The sequence below is a fragment of the Tachysurus vachellii genome, chromosome 19 (genome assembly GCF_030014155.1).
Source record: "Tachysurus vachellii isolate PV-2020 chromosome 19, HZAU_Pvac_v1, whole genome shotgun sequence".
Classification (NCBI taxonomy): Eukaryota; Metazoa; Chordata; class Actinopteri; order Siluriformes; family Bagridae; genus Tachysurus; species Tachysurus vachellii.
The window spans coordinates 14,433,749-14,450,376 of NC_083478.1; the positions used below are offsets into that span (position 1 = coordinate 14,433,749).

The following is a 16,628-nucleotide window of genomic DNA, read 5'->3' on the forward strand; positions in this document are numbered from 1 at the left end:
TTTTTTATGTTTTTGTGTGTACTGAGTTTATTGGAATATGTAAATCTACACTTACAGCTCTAGAGAATGTATCCAAATCTGTGCGTCTGTGGAAGACCGCTGTTGAACTGGAGGAGCCAGAGGATGCCAGAATTATGCTGAGTCGTGCTGTGGAGTGCTGTCCAACCAGTGTAGAGGTGCACTCATATCCTTATACTGCTATTAAACCAGCAATGTGTGCTGTATTCCTCTAACATGTCACTTTTCTGTGCTATTAGCTCTGGCTTGCCTTGGCACGTTTAGAGACGTATGAAAATGCAAGGCGCGTTCTGAACAAGGCTCGGGAGAATATTCCAACTGATCGTCATATCTGGATCACAGCTGCCAAGTTGGAGGAGGCCAATGGCAACACACAGATGGTGGAGAAGATCATTGACCGAGCAATCACCTCACTGCGGTCCAATGGGGTGGAAATCAACCGTGAACAGTGGATTCAGGTCAGCCACAAATGTTATGAAGTGATTTCTAAGCTAAAGTAATTGATAATAATTGTTTTACATAAATCAAACACCAACTTTTGTGATGAGGTTGCAGTTAATGTTTCCTTTTGATGACTTTTTCAAGCAGATTATGTTTTTGCAAGTAACATTCCACACAGAGCTGTCTACCACCACTGCTGTGTCAGCTAAATGGTTCTGCAGCTTCTTGCCTTCATTTGGGTGGTTTGCCTTTCTGGCACTGCCTTTGTTGCTTTGGAGTCCGTTACATTTGTTTTCAGATCCCAATTCAGTTGCTTAGAAATAAATCCATAGTTGTTGAGTGTCGGCACACAGTTTGAAGAGTCAGAGAATGTATTATGCTCCGGAATTGTTACTCCTAATACCAGCTCTTGACCCTGCCTAAAAAGTCAAGCCCAATAAGTCAGTTTCCATTTTTTTTCTTTTTACAAGTTATATTAAATAAATGTGCATATAAATAACATATGAAGTAAACTGTCAACTTTTTTTAGTTTTGTTTGCTATGACAGTTGTTTTCACTTCAAAAATTAATTGAATATGGTTTCATTTCAAAAATCAATTGTTCATTGTCATAGGGTGCCAAAACCTTTGCATAAAACTGTGTCTACCACTGATTATATGCTCTACTGTTCTAAAATAAATGTACTGCTCTGATGACTAGTTCAAGTCAGTTGTGTTATCTCCCCTTTAATTTCCTTACAGGATGCTGAAGAATGTGATAAAGCTGGTAGTGTTGCCACCTGTCAGGCTGTGATCAGAGCAGTCATTGGCATTGGCATAGAGGAAGAAGACTGTAAACATACATGGATGGAAGATGCTGAGAGTGTAAGCAACTTCCTTATTCAAAGATTATTCTCTAGATTATTCATTCATCGTTCATCAACCAGAGATCCCCAGATGAAAAATAATTCGATAATTTATGTTCATCAGTATTGTATTTTTACACAGTGATGGGTAGGTCTGTTGTTAAAATCTGAAAATTGTACAAAGCCCCCAACACACCTTAGACACATTTCTACACAGTGAATAGGCAAAGTTTAGTGATTCAGCTCTCCCTTTTGTACCCTAGGTGTGTTCTTGTGTGGCCTGGTATGTGTGTGTGTTGGTATGTGTGTGTGTGCATATATGTTTAGGTGACCTCTCAGTCACCTCAGCAAGGTCAGATCTTATCAAGCACATGCATCCACACTCTCCTAAAGTTCCCATCCTTTTAGCACATGGAATGTTTATGGCAGGAACGTTTATGTCAGGAGCATGGGCCTCCTGTCCTCTCTACCTAGTCTAACACAGAGAATTTACTGTGAAAGCATATATAAAGACTCATGATATTTAAAATTTCCACTACAGGAGACAGTCATGTTGGGATACCTGTAACTCTGTATACCTGTAACTGTAAAAAAAAAAAGTTTTAGAATCAAAATGTAAAAGAATATAATATATGTAATAGCTTCTGAGTTTCAGACATGGCAACTATGATAAAAGAACCTCAAAAGTGCCTTTTCCCAGTTTTGAATTGTCACCACTGGTATATAATGCAGCAAGGATTGCTAAAGTCAACAGATTTTACTAATAGACCTACCTGTTTCTGTGTTATAATGAGGTATTGATGCTGCCATCTTACACAAGATAATTTCACCTGTAAATTAGTAGCTCATGAACCATGGACACGAAGGAGCAGAGCAGCATGAGATTTTTGGGATTGGCTGTCTTGTTTGTAGGTTTTACAAAGCTTTAAGAAACAGTTTGACAATCCCAGGCAGGCATGCAGAAAGTTAAATTAACGTAACGCACATTTTCATTCTCAACGATGTTTTGATTTCTTGGTATGGCTTAATGGTTGAACAGTAAAGGTCATACTTCAGGGCTCTTATAGATGCCACAACTACGCTTAATTTGACGTATATAACGTTACTGGTTTGAATTTTTTCTGTGTAGGCTTTATTTATAACTAAATCTAATGTGTTTGTGCATGTGTGTCTGTCTGTCTCTTTATGTGTGTGCGCACATGTACATTCAAGTGTGTGGCTCATGGTGCATTGGAATGTGCTCGTGCCATCTATGCCCACGCACTGCAGGTTTTTCCCAGCAAAAAGAGTGTGTGGCTGCGAGCAGCTTACTTTGAGAAGAGTCACGGCACACGGTAAGAGAGCAGCCCTAATGTAAATGAATTGTTAGTAACTATTTTTGCTACAGTAACAGCAATGCCACGCTGGTGGACCATAATAATAAAAATGTCTAAAAATGTTCATTTTAGCCCAAATGATCCAACCTTTAATTTTTGTCCTCAATGACTACAGCTATAACAATTGTATTTGGCGTGTCATATCTAAATGGCTATAAAGAGCAAAAAAAAAAAAAAATGAACAAATAAAAAACACTTTCTCAAAAGACTGGAACACACTGAGAAACAGAGCAAATCTCAGTTGGTAGAAAACAGCTACATTTATTCAGCTACCTTGTTAAAACAAGTTTTTTTCCCCTAAATTATCAAACTGTTATTTAATCTACAGTTGGCAATATACATTAATAATATTTGATCAAATTTAGTTTAGTTGTTTTTTTACAGTACTGTAAAAAGTGTTATATGTGTAGAATGATTTTTTCAGGTATAGCCCAACAGAGATGTTATAAAACTTGTAGGATAAAATGGACATAATTCCTATCAAATAATGTTTACCTCATAATGAGATATAATGATCAGATACAGCCATAAATCTGATACTTTGGATTTGCAGATGAAGAATGTGACAAAATATGCCAGACAACAATAAAGATCAATAAAACAGAAGTAGCAATGTTTATGCCAACCACTCTATGGCACTTGAATTATTATAACATTAGTGCTTAGGATTTGAAAGGTTGGTTTTCTGATGGAGCACTGCTACAGTAGGTCTACAAGCTGAATATTGAGCTTGTATCCAGTAAAACTGTCTAAATGAGTTATTTTTTTTCTTATTCTTCTCAATTCTTTTGTAATTATTTATTTGCTTTCTTTGTCTTATTGTTGCCACCAGTTTTAATTTTGGGTTGCACCTTTTTTGTGCCTTATATATTGTATATTTGTACGTTATATTTGTAGACTTCGCAAAAAAAAAATTTATGCCCAATACTAATACTTATGTATGTATACTTTTGCTTTCTGAGAAGTGCTTCAATTGTCAAAAGGACTGTCTTGAACTGTTCCCAGGGCTTCTATTTCCAATATGCCTATAATAAACATCCATCCAATATTTCAGTTCTGTTTTATGAATAATGGTGTTAATGCTACTGCATTAACACCACTGGCATGTGACGTGAATGAATACCATTTGATTATCTTCACACAATGGCACCGGTCAAGGGTTTGGGATATATTAGGTAACAAGTTGAAGTGTTGGAAGCAGGAAAAAGTATAGATCTAAGCAAGTGTCAGATCGTGAGGTCTCGATGACTGGCTCAGTGCATCTATTAAACAGCAGGGCATGTATTCATAAATATTAAGATTCATATATATGTATATATCATATAATGTGTGTGTGTGTGTGTGTAAAATATATATATATATATATATATATAGATATATATATATATATATAGAGACATATAGAGATATATATGAATAGAGAAATATATAGATATAGATATATACATATATATATTATTATTATTATATTATATATATATATTATTATATTATATATATATATTTATATATTAAGCCATTTAAAATACAAAAACATATCTTAGAGAAGAGGCGGGGTGGATCTTGTTGCTAGGTATGACATTCTTTTGAACAGTGTGATTGGTTGTCCAATAAAAATGAAAAAATGAGACAAAGTGAAGGCTTCTATAAACCGTTGTCCTATGTTCTGATATTTGAGGCTATATCATATAGGGATTATGTTTGTGACTGATTGCGAAATGCAATGTAAATGTCAACATCAACACCTCTCCTCAGAAATGTCATAGCACTGAATATGTAATTTCTTCCACTAAGCCATTTCGGGTCTAGACACAGTAGTCGACAATTTGAAGTGGATCAAAATAACCCTATCATCCCTAGACAAAAACATGTAAGTCTGATATTAATCAATGGCATCAATGGAATGTTATGCCTCATCAACTTTTATTGGTTCTCAAAAATGTTTGTTTGTCACAATGTTATAAAGTGACTTGTCACATATTTGTGAAAACAAGAGTGCACCAAAAACTGTTTGGTTGTACAGTACTTCTGTGATTCACCTGAAGTCACAATGAATTGGAAATGCCTCTAAAACATTATTGCCGGCTGTGCAACACTGTACTGTACTGTAATGTCCTCGTGGAGCATCAGAGCTTGAAGAAGGACCCAAAAAATGAAAGAGAGCTTTTTTTCAGTTCAACAAAACAAGATCTTATTGCACATGTCACAGCAGACATAAGAAATCTGAGTTTCTACAATAAACAAAGCTGAATTACATGGTTTAACAAATGCGACAAACAAGTCATAAACTTGCTTGACGTGGGCGGGCATGGTCAGCCATAAGTAAGAATTCTGCCCGCATTGCACCAGCATACAGTCTCACAACTGGTCTCAGGATTTCATCACTATACCATTGGCCTGTCAGGCTGCCATTTTCAATGATGATGTGCTTGGTCCTCCCACCAATGGAGATGCCTCTCCAAACCATGGATGATGATCTGCTAAAACTGTCATATAGTACGACATTTTGTGCCAAATTTCTCTCCCCAGGGCGACACCAGACCCTATTACGCCTGTCTATAAAGTTAGCACAGAACTGGGACTTATCTGAGAAGAGCAGTGCACCCCACTCATTCAGTGTCAACCTGTGGTGTTCTGGGGCCCGTTGCAGATGTGCCAGTTTGTGTGCTCTGGGAAGAGGCACCCTCACAGCTGGCCCTCTGGGTCTCAAACAAACTTCATGAAGTCTTATCTTCACAGTCTGCTAGACACTCGCACCCCTGTTGCCTCCTGAAGGTCATTTTGAAGGCTGAATGCAGGCATAAATCAATTTCTGCGGGCATGCTTGGTCAAGTGTCTCTCTTGATTTGGTGTTGTGTCTGCCTCCACCATGCCTTCTACTCACACAACCAGACCGTCTGAAACTTTTCCAGGCTCTGGAAATGACACTCTGAGACCTTCCCACTGAGTCATGCCTACTTGCAGCATCCCAAGGGTCAGAATCAGAATCCTGGTCAGAATCCTGCAATCTCACCAAATGTGCCATTTTCAATGCTTTCTGACCTCAAATGAAGTTTTCAGAGCCTTAAATGATGACCAATTCCCAATTATGGACACCTGTGGCAGGTCAATTGGTACCTAATGATCATGTCATGAAGACCTTCAAAAGCCATGAAAGATGACATTTTGTTAATGACAACATTGACTATTAACAGACTTTCATGTTATGCATTAATTGTGAAAGAAACACCTTTTGGACATTTTCTCTTCTGCTAAATAAACTCTAAAGCCTCTAAAATGTCCTCTAAAAGCCTCTAAAACGCTTAAGCCTCTAAAATGTCCTCCTTCCTACTCATGGGAATTCAAGATTTTAAGAATTCAACAAGTCATTACTCTTTTAAGGATTAAGATGCTTTGTGAATACCTTTAATCTTTACTATAATCTTCTCTGTAATTTTAAGGGGTAACGCCCTTATTTCTAATAATTTCCTAAAATTTCATCACTAGGAGCAACTAAGAATTTTCATGAATATTGTTTCCCGTCCAGCTGTGATAGCTGTAAAGCTGCTTTGTGATTTGTCTATGGTTAAAAGTGCTGTTTGTTTAAAATTTTTAAATAATTGAATTCCAAAATTGAAAGTATGAATACTTTTTGCCAACCTTGAAAGATATTTGCTGCTGCTTGGAGTGACTAATTTATTTATTTTTGTCTCTGTTGCTCTTTTAGAGAGTCTCTGGAGGCTCTTCTGCAGAGGGCAGTTGCTCACTGTCCCAAAGCAGAAGTATTGTGGCTGATGGGGGCCAAGTCCAAGTGGCTAGCTGGAGACGTCCCTGCTGCCAGAAGCATTCTTGCATTGGCCTTCCAGGTGAAATCAGACCCACCGTATTTTTCATTCTTACATTATTAACTATGCATCAGTCTATTTCTAAATAAAACTAGAAAACATTATAACTTATTAAGGAATAATGACCATATTGTGACACCACATCACAATATTAAAAAGGAAAAAAATATTTATTCTGCACAACCCCTTAAAATGGCAAGTACTTACATTGTAAACAATTAAACCAAGATAAATCATGCCAGAACCTTATTTTTTATCTAACATTTATTGTGAAATTACAACCTGTAAATTCAAGTAGAAATCAATTACATTAATTTTTTGGAAGAAATATTTTTTGAAGTGCAAACTAAATTATTTAAAGTACATTTAAATTTTATCAATGCATTCAGTCTTTTTGATCAAGTTTCATTCAGTTTGGCATATCTTGACTATTTTGCCCTTCTTCCTTGCAATAACTATGCATCCGTGTGTGTCTGTGTTTGTGTTTACATTTAGTCCAAAAGATCACAGTTATTTCACTGGTACAAGTCGGGGCAACGATACATCTTAGAGAATTGAAACAAAGGTCATACAATCTCGGTAGAAATGATGCCAATCTGGGCTGGAGCGATTAGCTGACATCATTTATAATGCTGATTTGGGTAAATGATCAACATGAATTATTTACAGAAATGTCTATAGGCATCTGTTTCTGGATAGAATGTTATACAGTAATGAAGCTGTTGAGGGCAGCAGCATCACTCCTACTGTTGCAGCACACAGCGTGCAAAACTGTTTCAAGGCCAGACTTTGTACTTCTTTTAAAGAAGACGTAAACAGAACGACCGATTTCACTTGCAACTTATAGGCTTCTTGCTGTCAGACTGAATTTTTTTTTTTTTTTTTTGGTGGGTGAAAAGAAAAAGGTTTAATGCCATTTCACACTGAGTTCTTGTGAACTAAGTGATTTTGTAACCCTTGAAACATGACTGATTGAAAACTCAAAAGTGTGTCATGCTGGTTTTTCCTTGCACATCTGAAACATTAGGAAGGAAATCCTATATCCTAGACAGAATTTTCAATGATTATGGCAAGAAAAATAAAGTAAATCACCTCAGAAACTTCTGCTTGGTCAGGAATTTACTACACGTCTGGCATTAAATCCTCATATTATCACAAAAAACTTGTTGAACTGACTCAGATCTGATGTGCCCATTGGGTTCATGTGATTGAACTGCGTACCATTAACTCGATTAGTTTTTGTAGATCCTACATGATTTGAGTTGCCTTGAATAAAATCAAACAGAGCTCGCACCTAAGCTGAGAATCAAACCTACGATTGTAATGTTTTATAACAAACTCATTACCACAGCACTATTCTATGACGATTTTGGCTTTCGTTAAATTAAAGCCAACCCTGTGAGGATCCTATGGCATCTAGAGATGTACCAGTTCCGGTTGGATTCCTCTTCATGAGGATTTCAGACATTCTAAGAGGAGATGCCAACCACATGTGGCCTTAGAGGACAACAACCTCCTCATCAATAACCTCTGACAATTGTCAGACTGTATATTTATAATCAGACCCTTCAGTGTAGCCCAAATGAGGATGAGGTTCACTTTTGAGTCTGGTTCCTCTCAAGGTTTCTTCCTCTTCCATCTAAGGAAGTTTTTCCTTGGTCAGTCACCTCAGGCTTGTTCATTGGTGATAAATACAAACACATTTAAATATATCTAATATTAATCTTGATTAAACTTTTTGTATTATGTTTATGTTCTGTAAAGCTGCTTTGAGACAATGTCCATTGCTAAAAGCGCTATACAAATAAACTTGAATTGAATTGAATAACTATCATATTGGCTTTTCACTTCCTGTGCACAGTCCTCTTCAGCTCATCCCACATATTTTTGATTGGATTGAGCTCTGGAACCTGGATGATGTAACCTCATGTAAGATAGTCTGTGCAATAGTTCAGTATGGTAAACTGTATCAGAGTGGTAATTGCTCTGATAATTCTAAATCAGTGCCAATTTAGCGAGCGTTTTTTAGAGCAATAGACGTTCACCATTGTCACCGTCATAATTTACAATCATCATTATCTTTCTTGTCATTATTATAATAATAATAATAATAATAATTTTATTATTATTATTATTATTAATATTCATTCATTCATTCATTTTCTACCGCTTATCCGAACTACCTCGGGTCACGGGGAGCCTGTGCCTATCTCAGGCATCATCGGGCATCAAGGCAGGATCAACCTACCATGCATGTCTTTGGACCGGGGGAGGAAACCGGAGTACCCGGAGGAAACCCCCGAGGCACGGGGAGAACATGCAAACTCCACACACACAAGGCGGAGGCGGGAATCGAACCCCCAACCCTGGAGGTGTGAGGCGAACGTGCTAACCACTAAGCCACCGTGCCCCCATTATTATTATTATTATTATTATTTTAGAGTTTATTGCTTGGTTAGTGGCATTCGCCCTTGTTTGTTCTGGACTTGTGATCAGGCTTCCTTTCCACCGTTTCCCACCTCTTTATCCAATCGGATAACTTCCACTTCAACTGCCACTTCCACTTTGTACCAAGCTCTCCCATAACAGCTGATCCATTTTTTTGTTGATTTGAAGGTGTGCATCGGGCCATTGTAATGCTGGATTGTGAAATTCCTCTTCAAGTGTTTTAGCAGAAATCAATTTATATTTTGAGCTGTTCATTATTCCTCCACTCAGTAAAGCCCCAGTTTCAGCTGAAAGAAATGTGCTCCAAAGCATGATGCTGCTTTCATGCATCATCATATGGGTGGTGTTTTGGTGAGGGGGTTTCATTTCTTTTGGCATTATGGCACATTAACTTGTGGTTTGGGTTTTATTTATTCATTTATTATCTTTGGTTTTCAGTGTGATTTTGAATCCAGTGGGTTATTGATTTGGTTTCCATTCACTGTTGTCACATAGTTGTGTTTTAAACAAATTATAATATGTATGTAAGTAAAGATTTTCAATTTGAATTATTTATTCATTGAGATCCAGTGTGTAATTTTTGTGTTCCCTTCATTTTTTGAGCCGTTTATATTCTTAATTCAAATTGTTTGTTTATTTATTTTTATATACATAGCTTTCAGGTAGAAATTTGTTATTTGGAATATGCATGTATGCTGAAATGCATGTATTATTATCCTATCCAGTTTTTTCACCTTTTTATAAATAACAGCAGGAACGTACCACAGAAAGATTTGTGTTTCAATGTAGCAATAGTGGAGACTATTTCAGACTTTGAGAAATTGTTTTGTGATGGGTTTCTCTCTTTTTATTTTCTTGGATGAGTTCTTTATTTCCTTATGTCTACATTTTACTAGCTATGGGCATAATCCCATGTCTCTTTCCAGGCCAACCCCAACAGTGAAGAGATTTGGCTGGCTGCTGTGAAGCTGGAGTCAGAGAATAATGAATATGAGAGAGCCCGAAGGCTCCTTGCAAAAGCACGTAGCAGTGCTCCCACTGCCAGGGTGAGTGACCAAGAACAAACTTCAATTTTATGTCCAGCGAATTTGTGTTGAAGGCCTCCTCTTCATAATGTTTGGCCATACTTTTCCGCCTCACTCTTCGAAAACGTGTGTGTGCACGCGCATTGTTCCCTGCTGGTGTTTCTGGATCAGGCTAAATGGTTACTGTAAGGCAAAATATCAGACAAGATAAAGTGTCTACTGATAGTGTGTAAGAATATATGTATCCATTGTGTCTATGCATACTATCTAAATACGAGACCTGCTAAGAATCCTTATATGCATATTTAGGCACAAAAGGTATGTGCAGATTTGTGTGTATGTGCCATAACTATATGAGGGTGTGTTATAATGGTCTGCTCCATCTCTTTGTGCAGGTCTTTATGAAGTCTGTGAAGTTGGAGTGGGTACTGGGGAATATTGTCGTAGCCCAAGAATTGTGCTCTGAGGCATTGAAGCACTATGAGGATTTCCCCAAACTCTGGATGATGAAAGGCCAGATTGAGGAGCAGTCTGAAAACATGGACAAAGCCAGAGATGCCTACAACCAGGGGGTAAATATTGGAATCAGGGTAAATGGACATTGGCAATTTTAGCAATAATATTGCCAATGTCTATTTTTTATAATAGTCATTATAATAAAATTGTCATTTTATATAGTGTTTCTAGTTGTGATCTATCAACATGGTATGATCACTACCATTCAGGAATAAGGGCTAGCAGGTTCTTTGTCTGAGACATCACATGTTTTGGAACCACTGCTCATGCAGGGCAGAGCAAAGTCAAACACAAGATGGCTGCAGTGTGTCCCCTATGATACTTTTGTGCCTCGGATCTACACAGAAATTGATGTAATATGTGTGAAGTAGTATCAACTGTGACCGCAAATGAATAAATAAACATATCGTCATATCGCACACTTGTGTTCTAGGCTAAGACTGAGCAAAAGGAAAAAAAATAACTTTTTTCTCTATTACAACTAGTGTTTGAAATATAAGAACCTCTCATAAAGGTCTATCTCATAAATCTACCAAAAGGTCTGTTTTGATATCAGACTTCTAGTTAATGTTACACTTCTCAGGAAATCTATTCCTTTTTCTGAACTATATTTATCCATGTATGTCCAGGGACAGATTATACATCAGGGTAATGTAATCAATAACTGATTTCAATCTTTAATGGTTTAGTGTTTTTTGGCAGATATGTTCATATTTCAGGACAAGAAGAAGAGGTTTAATATAAGACAAGGTAGGGCAATAAAAATATACTAAAACAGGTACCTTTTCCTGTGTATTTGTTGGTCAGCTAAAGAAGTGTCCCCACTCTATGCCCCTGTGGTTACTGCTGTCACGGCTGGAGGAGGGAGTGGGCCAGCTCACTCGTGCTCGTGCTATCTTGGAGAAATCACGGCTCAAGAATCCACAGACCCCAGAGCTATGGTAAGAATTTTTTTTCTTAGATCTACACTAATCTTTGCTTAAAATGTAAGTAAAATTGATTGTAAGTACTGTATAACCTTTAATCTCCTTTTCCATGTCCTAGGTTAGAATCAGTTCGGCTGGAGTACAGAGCAGGCCTAAAAAACATTGCCAATACACTCATGGCTAAAGCTTTACAGGAGTGTCCCAACTCAGGTTGGCAGTGACAATTCATCTATTGCTGAAATCTCTTTTCACATTCCATGGCTGATATATTTACTAATGATGCATTTGCGCCTCCTGAGAACAAAATTTATAGTTCTTGATTATCTGCTGTTTGTTTTTAAAATTTTAAACTGTATATTGTAGAGTATGGGTGCAGTACAGTTGGCTGCTTTACTGATTCAAGTGATTGGACATGGTTTAGAACAGCATGGACTGTTAGAATAGTTTATGTATTTTAAATATGGTCTACATTTAAAAAAAAATCTTTAATATTTTTTCCATTAATCCCCTAAGGACATACATAAGAGCTCTTTTACAGAGAAATAACAAAAATCAGCTGTGCAAAGAGAGCATGATAAAAACAAAAATCACTAATTTTATAAGTAGCTAGTTACATTTCATATATGCATCAACAATTTCTTTTTATTGTTCCAAATATCAGTAAAACTCCAAAAGACACTACAGCTCAGTTTAACAGTTTACATTTTTAGAAAAATGCTTCCTGCCACACAAAATACACAGCATGTCTGGTTGACTTTTCTCGTTTTAATTAGATTGTACTAGAGGTTGATTGGTATCAGGTTGGGTGAACCTTGCATAGATAGTCTCAGGCTTTTTGTTTTGGTTTATACCCAGTCCTGTGTTCTCTCAATGTAATCAGTCAAAGGGGAAAATTCACCAGGGTTTGATTCAAACTGTCTAAATGCTGCATAGATGAAAGCACTCAAAAATGATTTTTGCCTACACTAACAGGAATCCTTTGGGCAGAGGCTGTGTTCTTAGAGGCTAGACCACAGAGAAAGACCAAGAGTGTTGATGCCCTGAAGAAATGCGAGCATGACCCCCATGTTTTACTGGCTGTTGCAAAGTAAGTCTCTATATCATGACTGCCTAACTATCAAAAATCCTAACACTGCATTGTAATGATTGCACCGAAAAGAGACACTTGCCTGATGAATTTGCAGGTGCAAATGGTGCTTCTAATTTTCCAGATAATAACACATTTTGGTTATGCTTCATTTTATGGTTGATTTTATAGAGGTTTACATGGCTTGTGATCCATAGGTTATTCTGGAGTGAGAGAAAGATAACCAAAGCCAGAGAATGGTTCCTGCGAACAGTTAAGATTGAGCCAGACCTTGGAGATGCCTGGGCATTTTTCTACAAATTTGAGCTACAACATGGTACAGAGGTAAGTCTACTGTAGACCTCAGTCCATGTCTGTAATCTTACTGAAACCCCTCATTATTTTGCATTTCTAGCATATATTTATTGTGTGCTCAGATTTGTACACTTCAGTGTATGTTTGAGTTGTATGTATGAAATATCTAGGGTAACACAGTATTTATATTGTCGCTAGGATGCAGCTAGTAGATCAAAGCTTCATTCAGATTTCCTAAAGCATCTTTGCTGTTTTGCCACCTCCTAACAGGAGCAGCAGGAAGAGGTCAAGAAACGCTGTGAGAATGCTGAGCCCCGGCATGGAGAGTTGTGGTGTACTGAATCCAAACACATTCTCAACTGGCAGAAAAAGATTGGAGAGATCATGTGTCTTGTGGCTGCCAAGATAAAGAACACCTTTTAAAGTTTATTAACTTGTACTTGTGTCTCTTGCTATTAGTATTTTAATAATACTTTTGAATGTTTTTGTTTTCTGTGCTAGGCTGATCCAGGTTTAGTGATTCTATGTAAATGCAGACACTTAAGCAACAGTGGAAATAAGCATTAGCAGTAACTGGAAAATAAGATTTTGGTATTTAGATATGCAAGTATCCACTCCATCTATTTTAGGGTTGTGGGTTGTTTTTTTTTGTGAATTCAGTAAATTTACTTTTTGTCATCTTTGCATTTCCAGCAAGTCTATATTTGTCAGGGTACAATATTTTACAGTATATTTGCAATGTGCAACTTGTCCATTAAATTGCTTATGTTCACTATAATAAATAAAAATAAAGTAAATGACGATGTACATGTTTTCTTTCCCCAACCATGGCTATTGTCTAGTCAGCGAATAGTCCTTAAATTTCAATATTTAATCTTAAATATGTAAGACAGCATGTGCAAAGATAGCAAAATCTGTGCAAAACAGCATGTTTGATATGTATGGTGCTGTAGACATGGATGTATAATGGTAGTGTGTGTATTTGGTGCAGATCAGTGGAGTCTACACAGATGAATGTGTGTGTTGTGCTCAGTACAGTTCTGTTCAATTGTTGAGTCTGATGGCTTTTGGAAAGAAACTGTTACACAGTCTGGTCGTGAGGGCCTGAATGCTTCGGTGCCTGGTGTAGAGCCACTGAACATTGACTAATCCTGCTCTTCTGAGGGAACATTGAGAGGATCCTGAGCAGCACCAATGGGTTGTCATTGTCTTGTTTGGGAATTGCACCCTCTCTGTCTCAAGACCATGTAGCTCATAGTGAGGACAGCTGAAAAGATCACTGGAGTCTCTTTCTCCTCTATCACAGACTTTTACACCATGCTGCATCCACAAAGCCAACAGCACTGTGGATGGCCACACACACCCCTTCACCCTCCTGACATCGGGAAAAAGGTACCAAAGCATTTGGGCCCTTACAACCAGACTGTGAAACTGGTGTCAGCCATCAGACTTCCCAACACCCCAGAACTGAACTGCACCAAACTGGCAGGCACACAGTAAACACACTCCTTCAATAAAAAATGTTTACACCACCACCATTACAAACACTGATATGCTGTTCATTCACAGACACTTTAGTGAAACATTTTGCAAAACATCATTATGTACAGCATCAGCTATATACAGTATGATTGAAATGACAATTAAAGCTTCTTGACTTGACTCTGGCCAGTATGGATGATGTGAATTTAGATGGGGAATAGAAGGATATGCAGTTTTATAAGTCTTGATCAGGAGAATTGTACTGCTGAAATGTCACATGAAATTGAAAATGCAATTTTTCAATTTGCTGAAATTGCACAAGCCTCAATATCATCAATATTTTTTAATAGAGAAGTAATAGATATTGAATAAGCAGTGTGTATTAATCTGGATAAACTCAAAAAGTTGCACTCCTCCAAAATAATGTTTATCTATTATTTGAATATATAGTTTTCAGTTACACACACACACACTTTGGATATTGCTGCAGTCTTTTAATAGCATTTTTTTCCTAAATAAAATATATATATTTACATACACAAAAAATTTTATTACAGGGACAATGCATTTTAATAAACATTTCTGTCAATATGCCAGAGTTAGCCAGATGGCTATTTTTCACCTGTAGTCCCTAGCCAGATGGTAGTCACCCTAAAAAAGATAAAAGTAAATATTGAAATAACAATAAAGCTACAATACATTTAGTAAAAAGTACTAAGTATTAAGCTATGATGTACATTAGAAACACAAGACACCAGCAATCAAACAAACATCAGACAAATACATGAACACACAATTATACACTGCTCAAAAAAAAATAAATAAATAAATAAAAAAAAAAAAAAAGGGAACACTTAAGCAACACATCCCAGACCTGAATGAATGAAATAGCCTGATTAAATACTTTGTTCTTTGCATAGTTGAATGTGCTGACAACAAAAGTCACACAAAAATTATCAATGTAAATCAAATTTATTAACCCATGGAGGTTTGGATTTGGAGTCACACTCAAAATTGAAGTGGAGAAACACACTACAGGCTGATCCAACTTTGATGTAATGTCCTTAAAACAAGTCAAAATGAGGCTCAGTAGTGTGTGTGGCCTCCACGTGCCTGTATGACCTCCCTACAATGCCTGGGCATGCTCCTGATGAGGTTGTGGTCTGTGGCGCAATGTGGCATTGGTGGATGGAGCGAGACATGATATCCCAGATGTGCTCAATTGGATTCAGGTCTGGGGAACGGGCGGGCCAGTCCATAGCATCAATGCCTTCGTCTTGCAGGAACTGCTGACACACTCCAGCCACATGAGGTCTAGCATTGTCTTGCATTACGAGGAACCCAGGGCCAACTGCACCGGCATATGGTCTCACAAGGGGTCTGAGGATCTCATTAGTCAGGCTACCTCTGGCGAGCACATGGAGGGCTGTGCAGCCCTCCAAAGATATGCCACCCCACACCATTATGGACCCATTGCCAAACCGGTCTTGCTGGAGGATGTTGCAGACAGCAGAATGTTCTCCATGGCATCTCCAGACTCAGTCACGTCTGTCACATGTGCTCAGTGTGGACCTGCTTTCATCTGTGAAGAGCACAGGGTGCCAGTGGCGAATTTGACAATCTTGGTGTTCTCTGGCAAATGCCAAATGTCCTTCCCGGTGTTGGGCTGTAAGCACAACCCCCACCTGTGGACGTCAGGCCCTCATACCACCCTCATGGAGTCGGTTTCTGACCGTTTGAGCAGACACATGCACATTTGTGGCTTGCTGGAGGTAATTTTGCAGAGCTCTGGCAGTGCTCCTCCTGTTCCTCCTTGCACAAAGGCTGAGGTAGCGGTCCTGCTGCTAGGTTGTTGCTCTCCTACCCCCTCCTCCACATCTCCTGATGTACTGGCCTGTCTCCTGGTAGCGCCTCCATGCTCTGGACACTATGCTGACAGACACAGCAAACCTTCTTGCCACAGCTCGCATTGATGTGCCATCCTGGATGAGCTACACTACCTGAGCCACTTGTGTGGGCTGTAGACTCCGTCTCATGATACCACTAGAGTGAAAGCACTGCCAGCATTCAAAAGTGACCAAAACTTCAGCCTGTGGTCTGTGGTCACCACATGCAGAACCACTGCTTTATTGGGGGTGTCTTGCTAATTGCCTATAATTTCCACCTGTTGTCTATTCCATTTGCACAACAGCATGTGAAATTGATTGTCAATCAGTGTTGCTTCCTAAGTGGGCAGTTTGATTTCACAGAAGTGTGATTGACTTGGAGTTACATTGTGTTGTTTAAGTGTTCCCTTTATTTTTTTTATCAGTGTGTGTATATATATATATATATATATATATATATA

At 38.0% G+C, this 16,628-nt stretch overlaps 1 protein-coding gene across 1 annotated transcript in view; it reads left to right on the plus strand.

Annotated features, from left to right (window-relative positions):
* The window catches only part of prpf6 (PRP6 pre-mRNA processing factor 6 homolog (S. cerevisiae)), a 30,561-nt gene extending 16,965 nt beyond the window's left edge, over window positions 1-13,596 (plus strand). The window contains exons 10-21 of the mRNA XM_060893654.1: window positions 58-176; window positions 258-476; window positions 1,200-1,322; window positions 2,516-2,637; window positions 6,386-6,524; window positions 9,878-9,997; window positions 10,372-10,548; window positions 11,300-11,433; window positions 11,537-11,628; window positions 12,391-12,505; window positions 12,703-12,829; window positions 13,070-13,596. Coding sequence (XP_060749637.1) covers window positions 58-176; window positions 258-476; window positions 1,200-1,322; window positions 2,516-2,637; window positions 6,386-6,524; window positions 9,878-9,997; window positions 10,372-10,548; window positions 11,300-11,433; window positions 11,537-11,628; window positions 12,391-12,505; window positions 12,703-12,829; window positions 13,070-13,222 — 1,640 coding nt within the window. The 3' untranslated portion in view covers window positions 13,223-13,596. The remainder of the gene's footprint in view (window positions 1-57; window positions 177-257; window positions 477-1,199; window positions 1,323-2,515; window positions 2,638-6,385; window positions 6,525-9,877; window positions 9,998-10,371; window positions 10,549-11,299; window positions 11,434-11,536; window positions 11,629-12,390; window positions 12,506-12,702; window positions 12,830-13,069) is intronic.
* The last annotated feature ends 3,032 nt before the right edge of the window (window positions 13,597-16,628 follow it).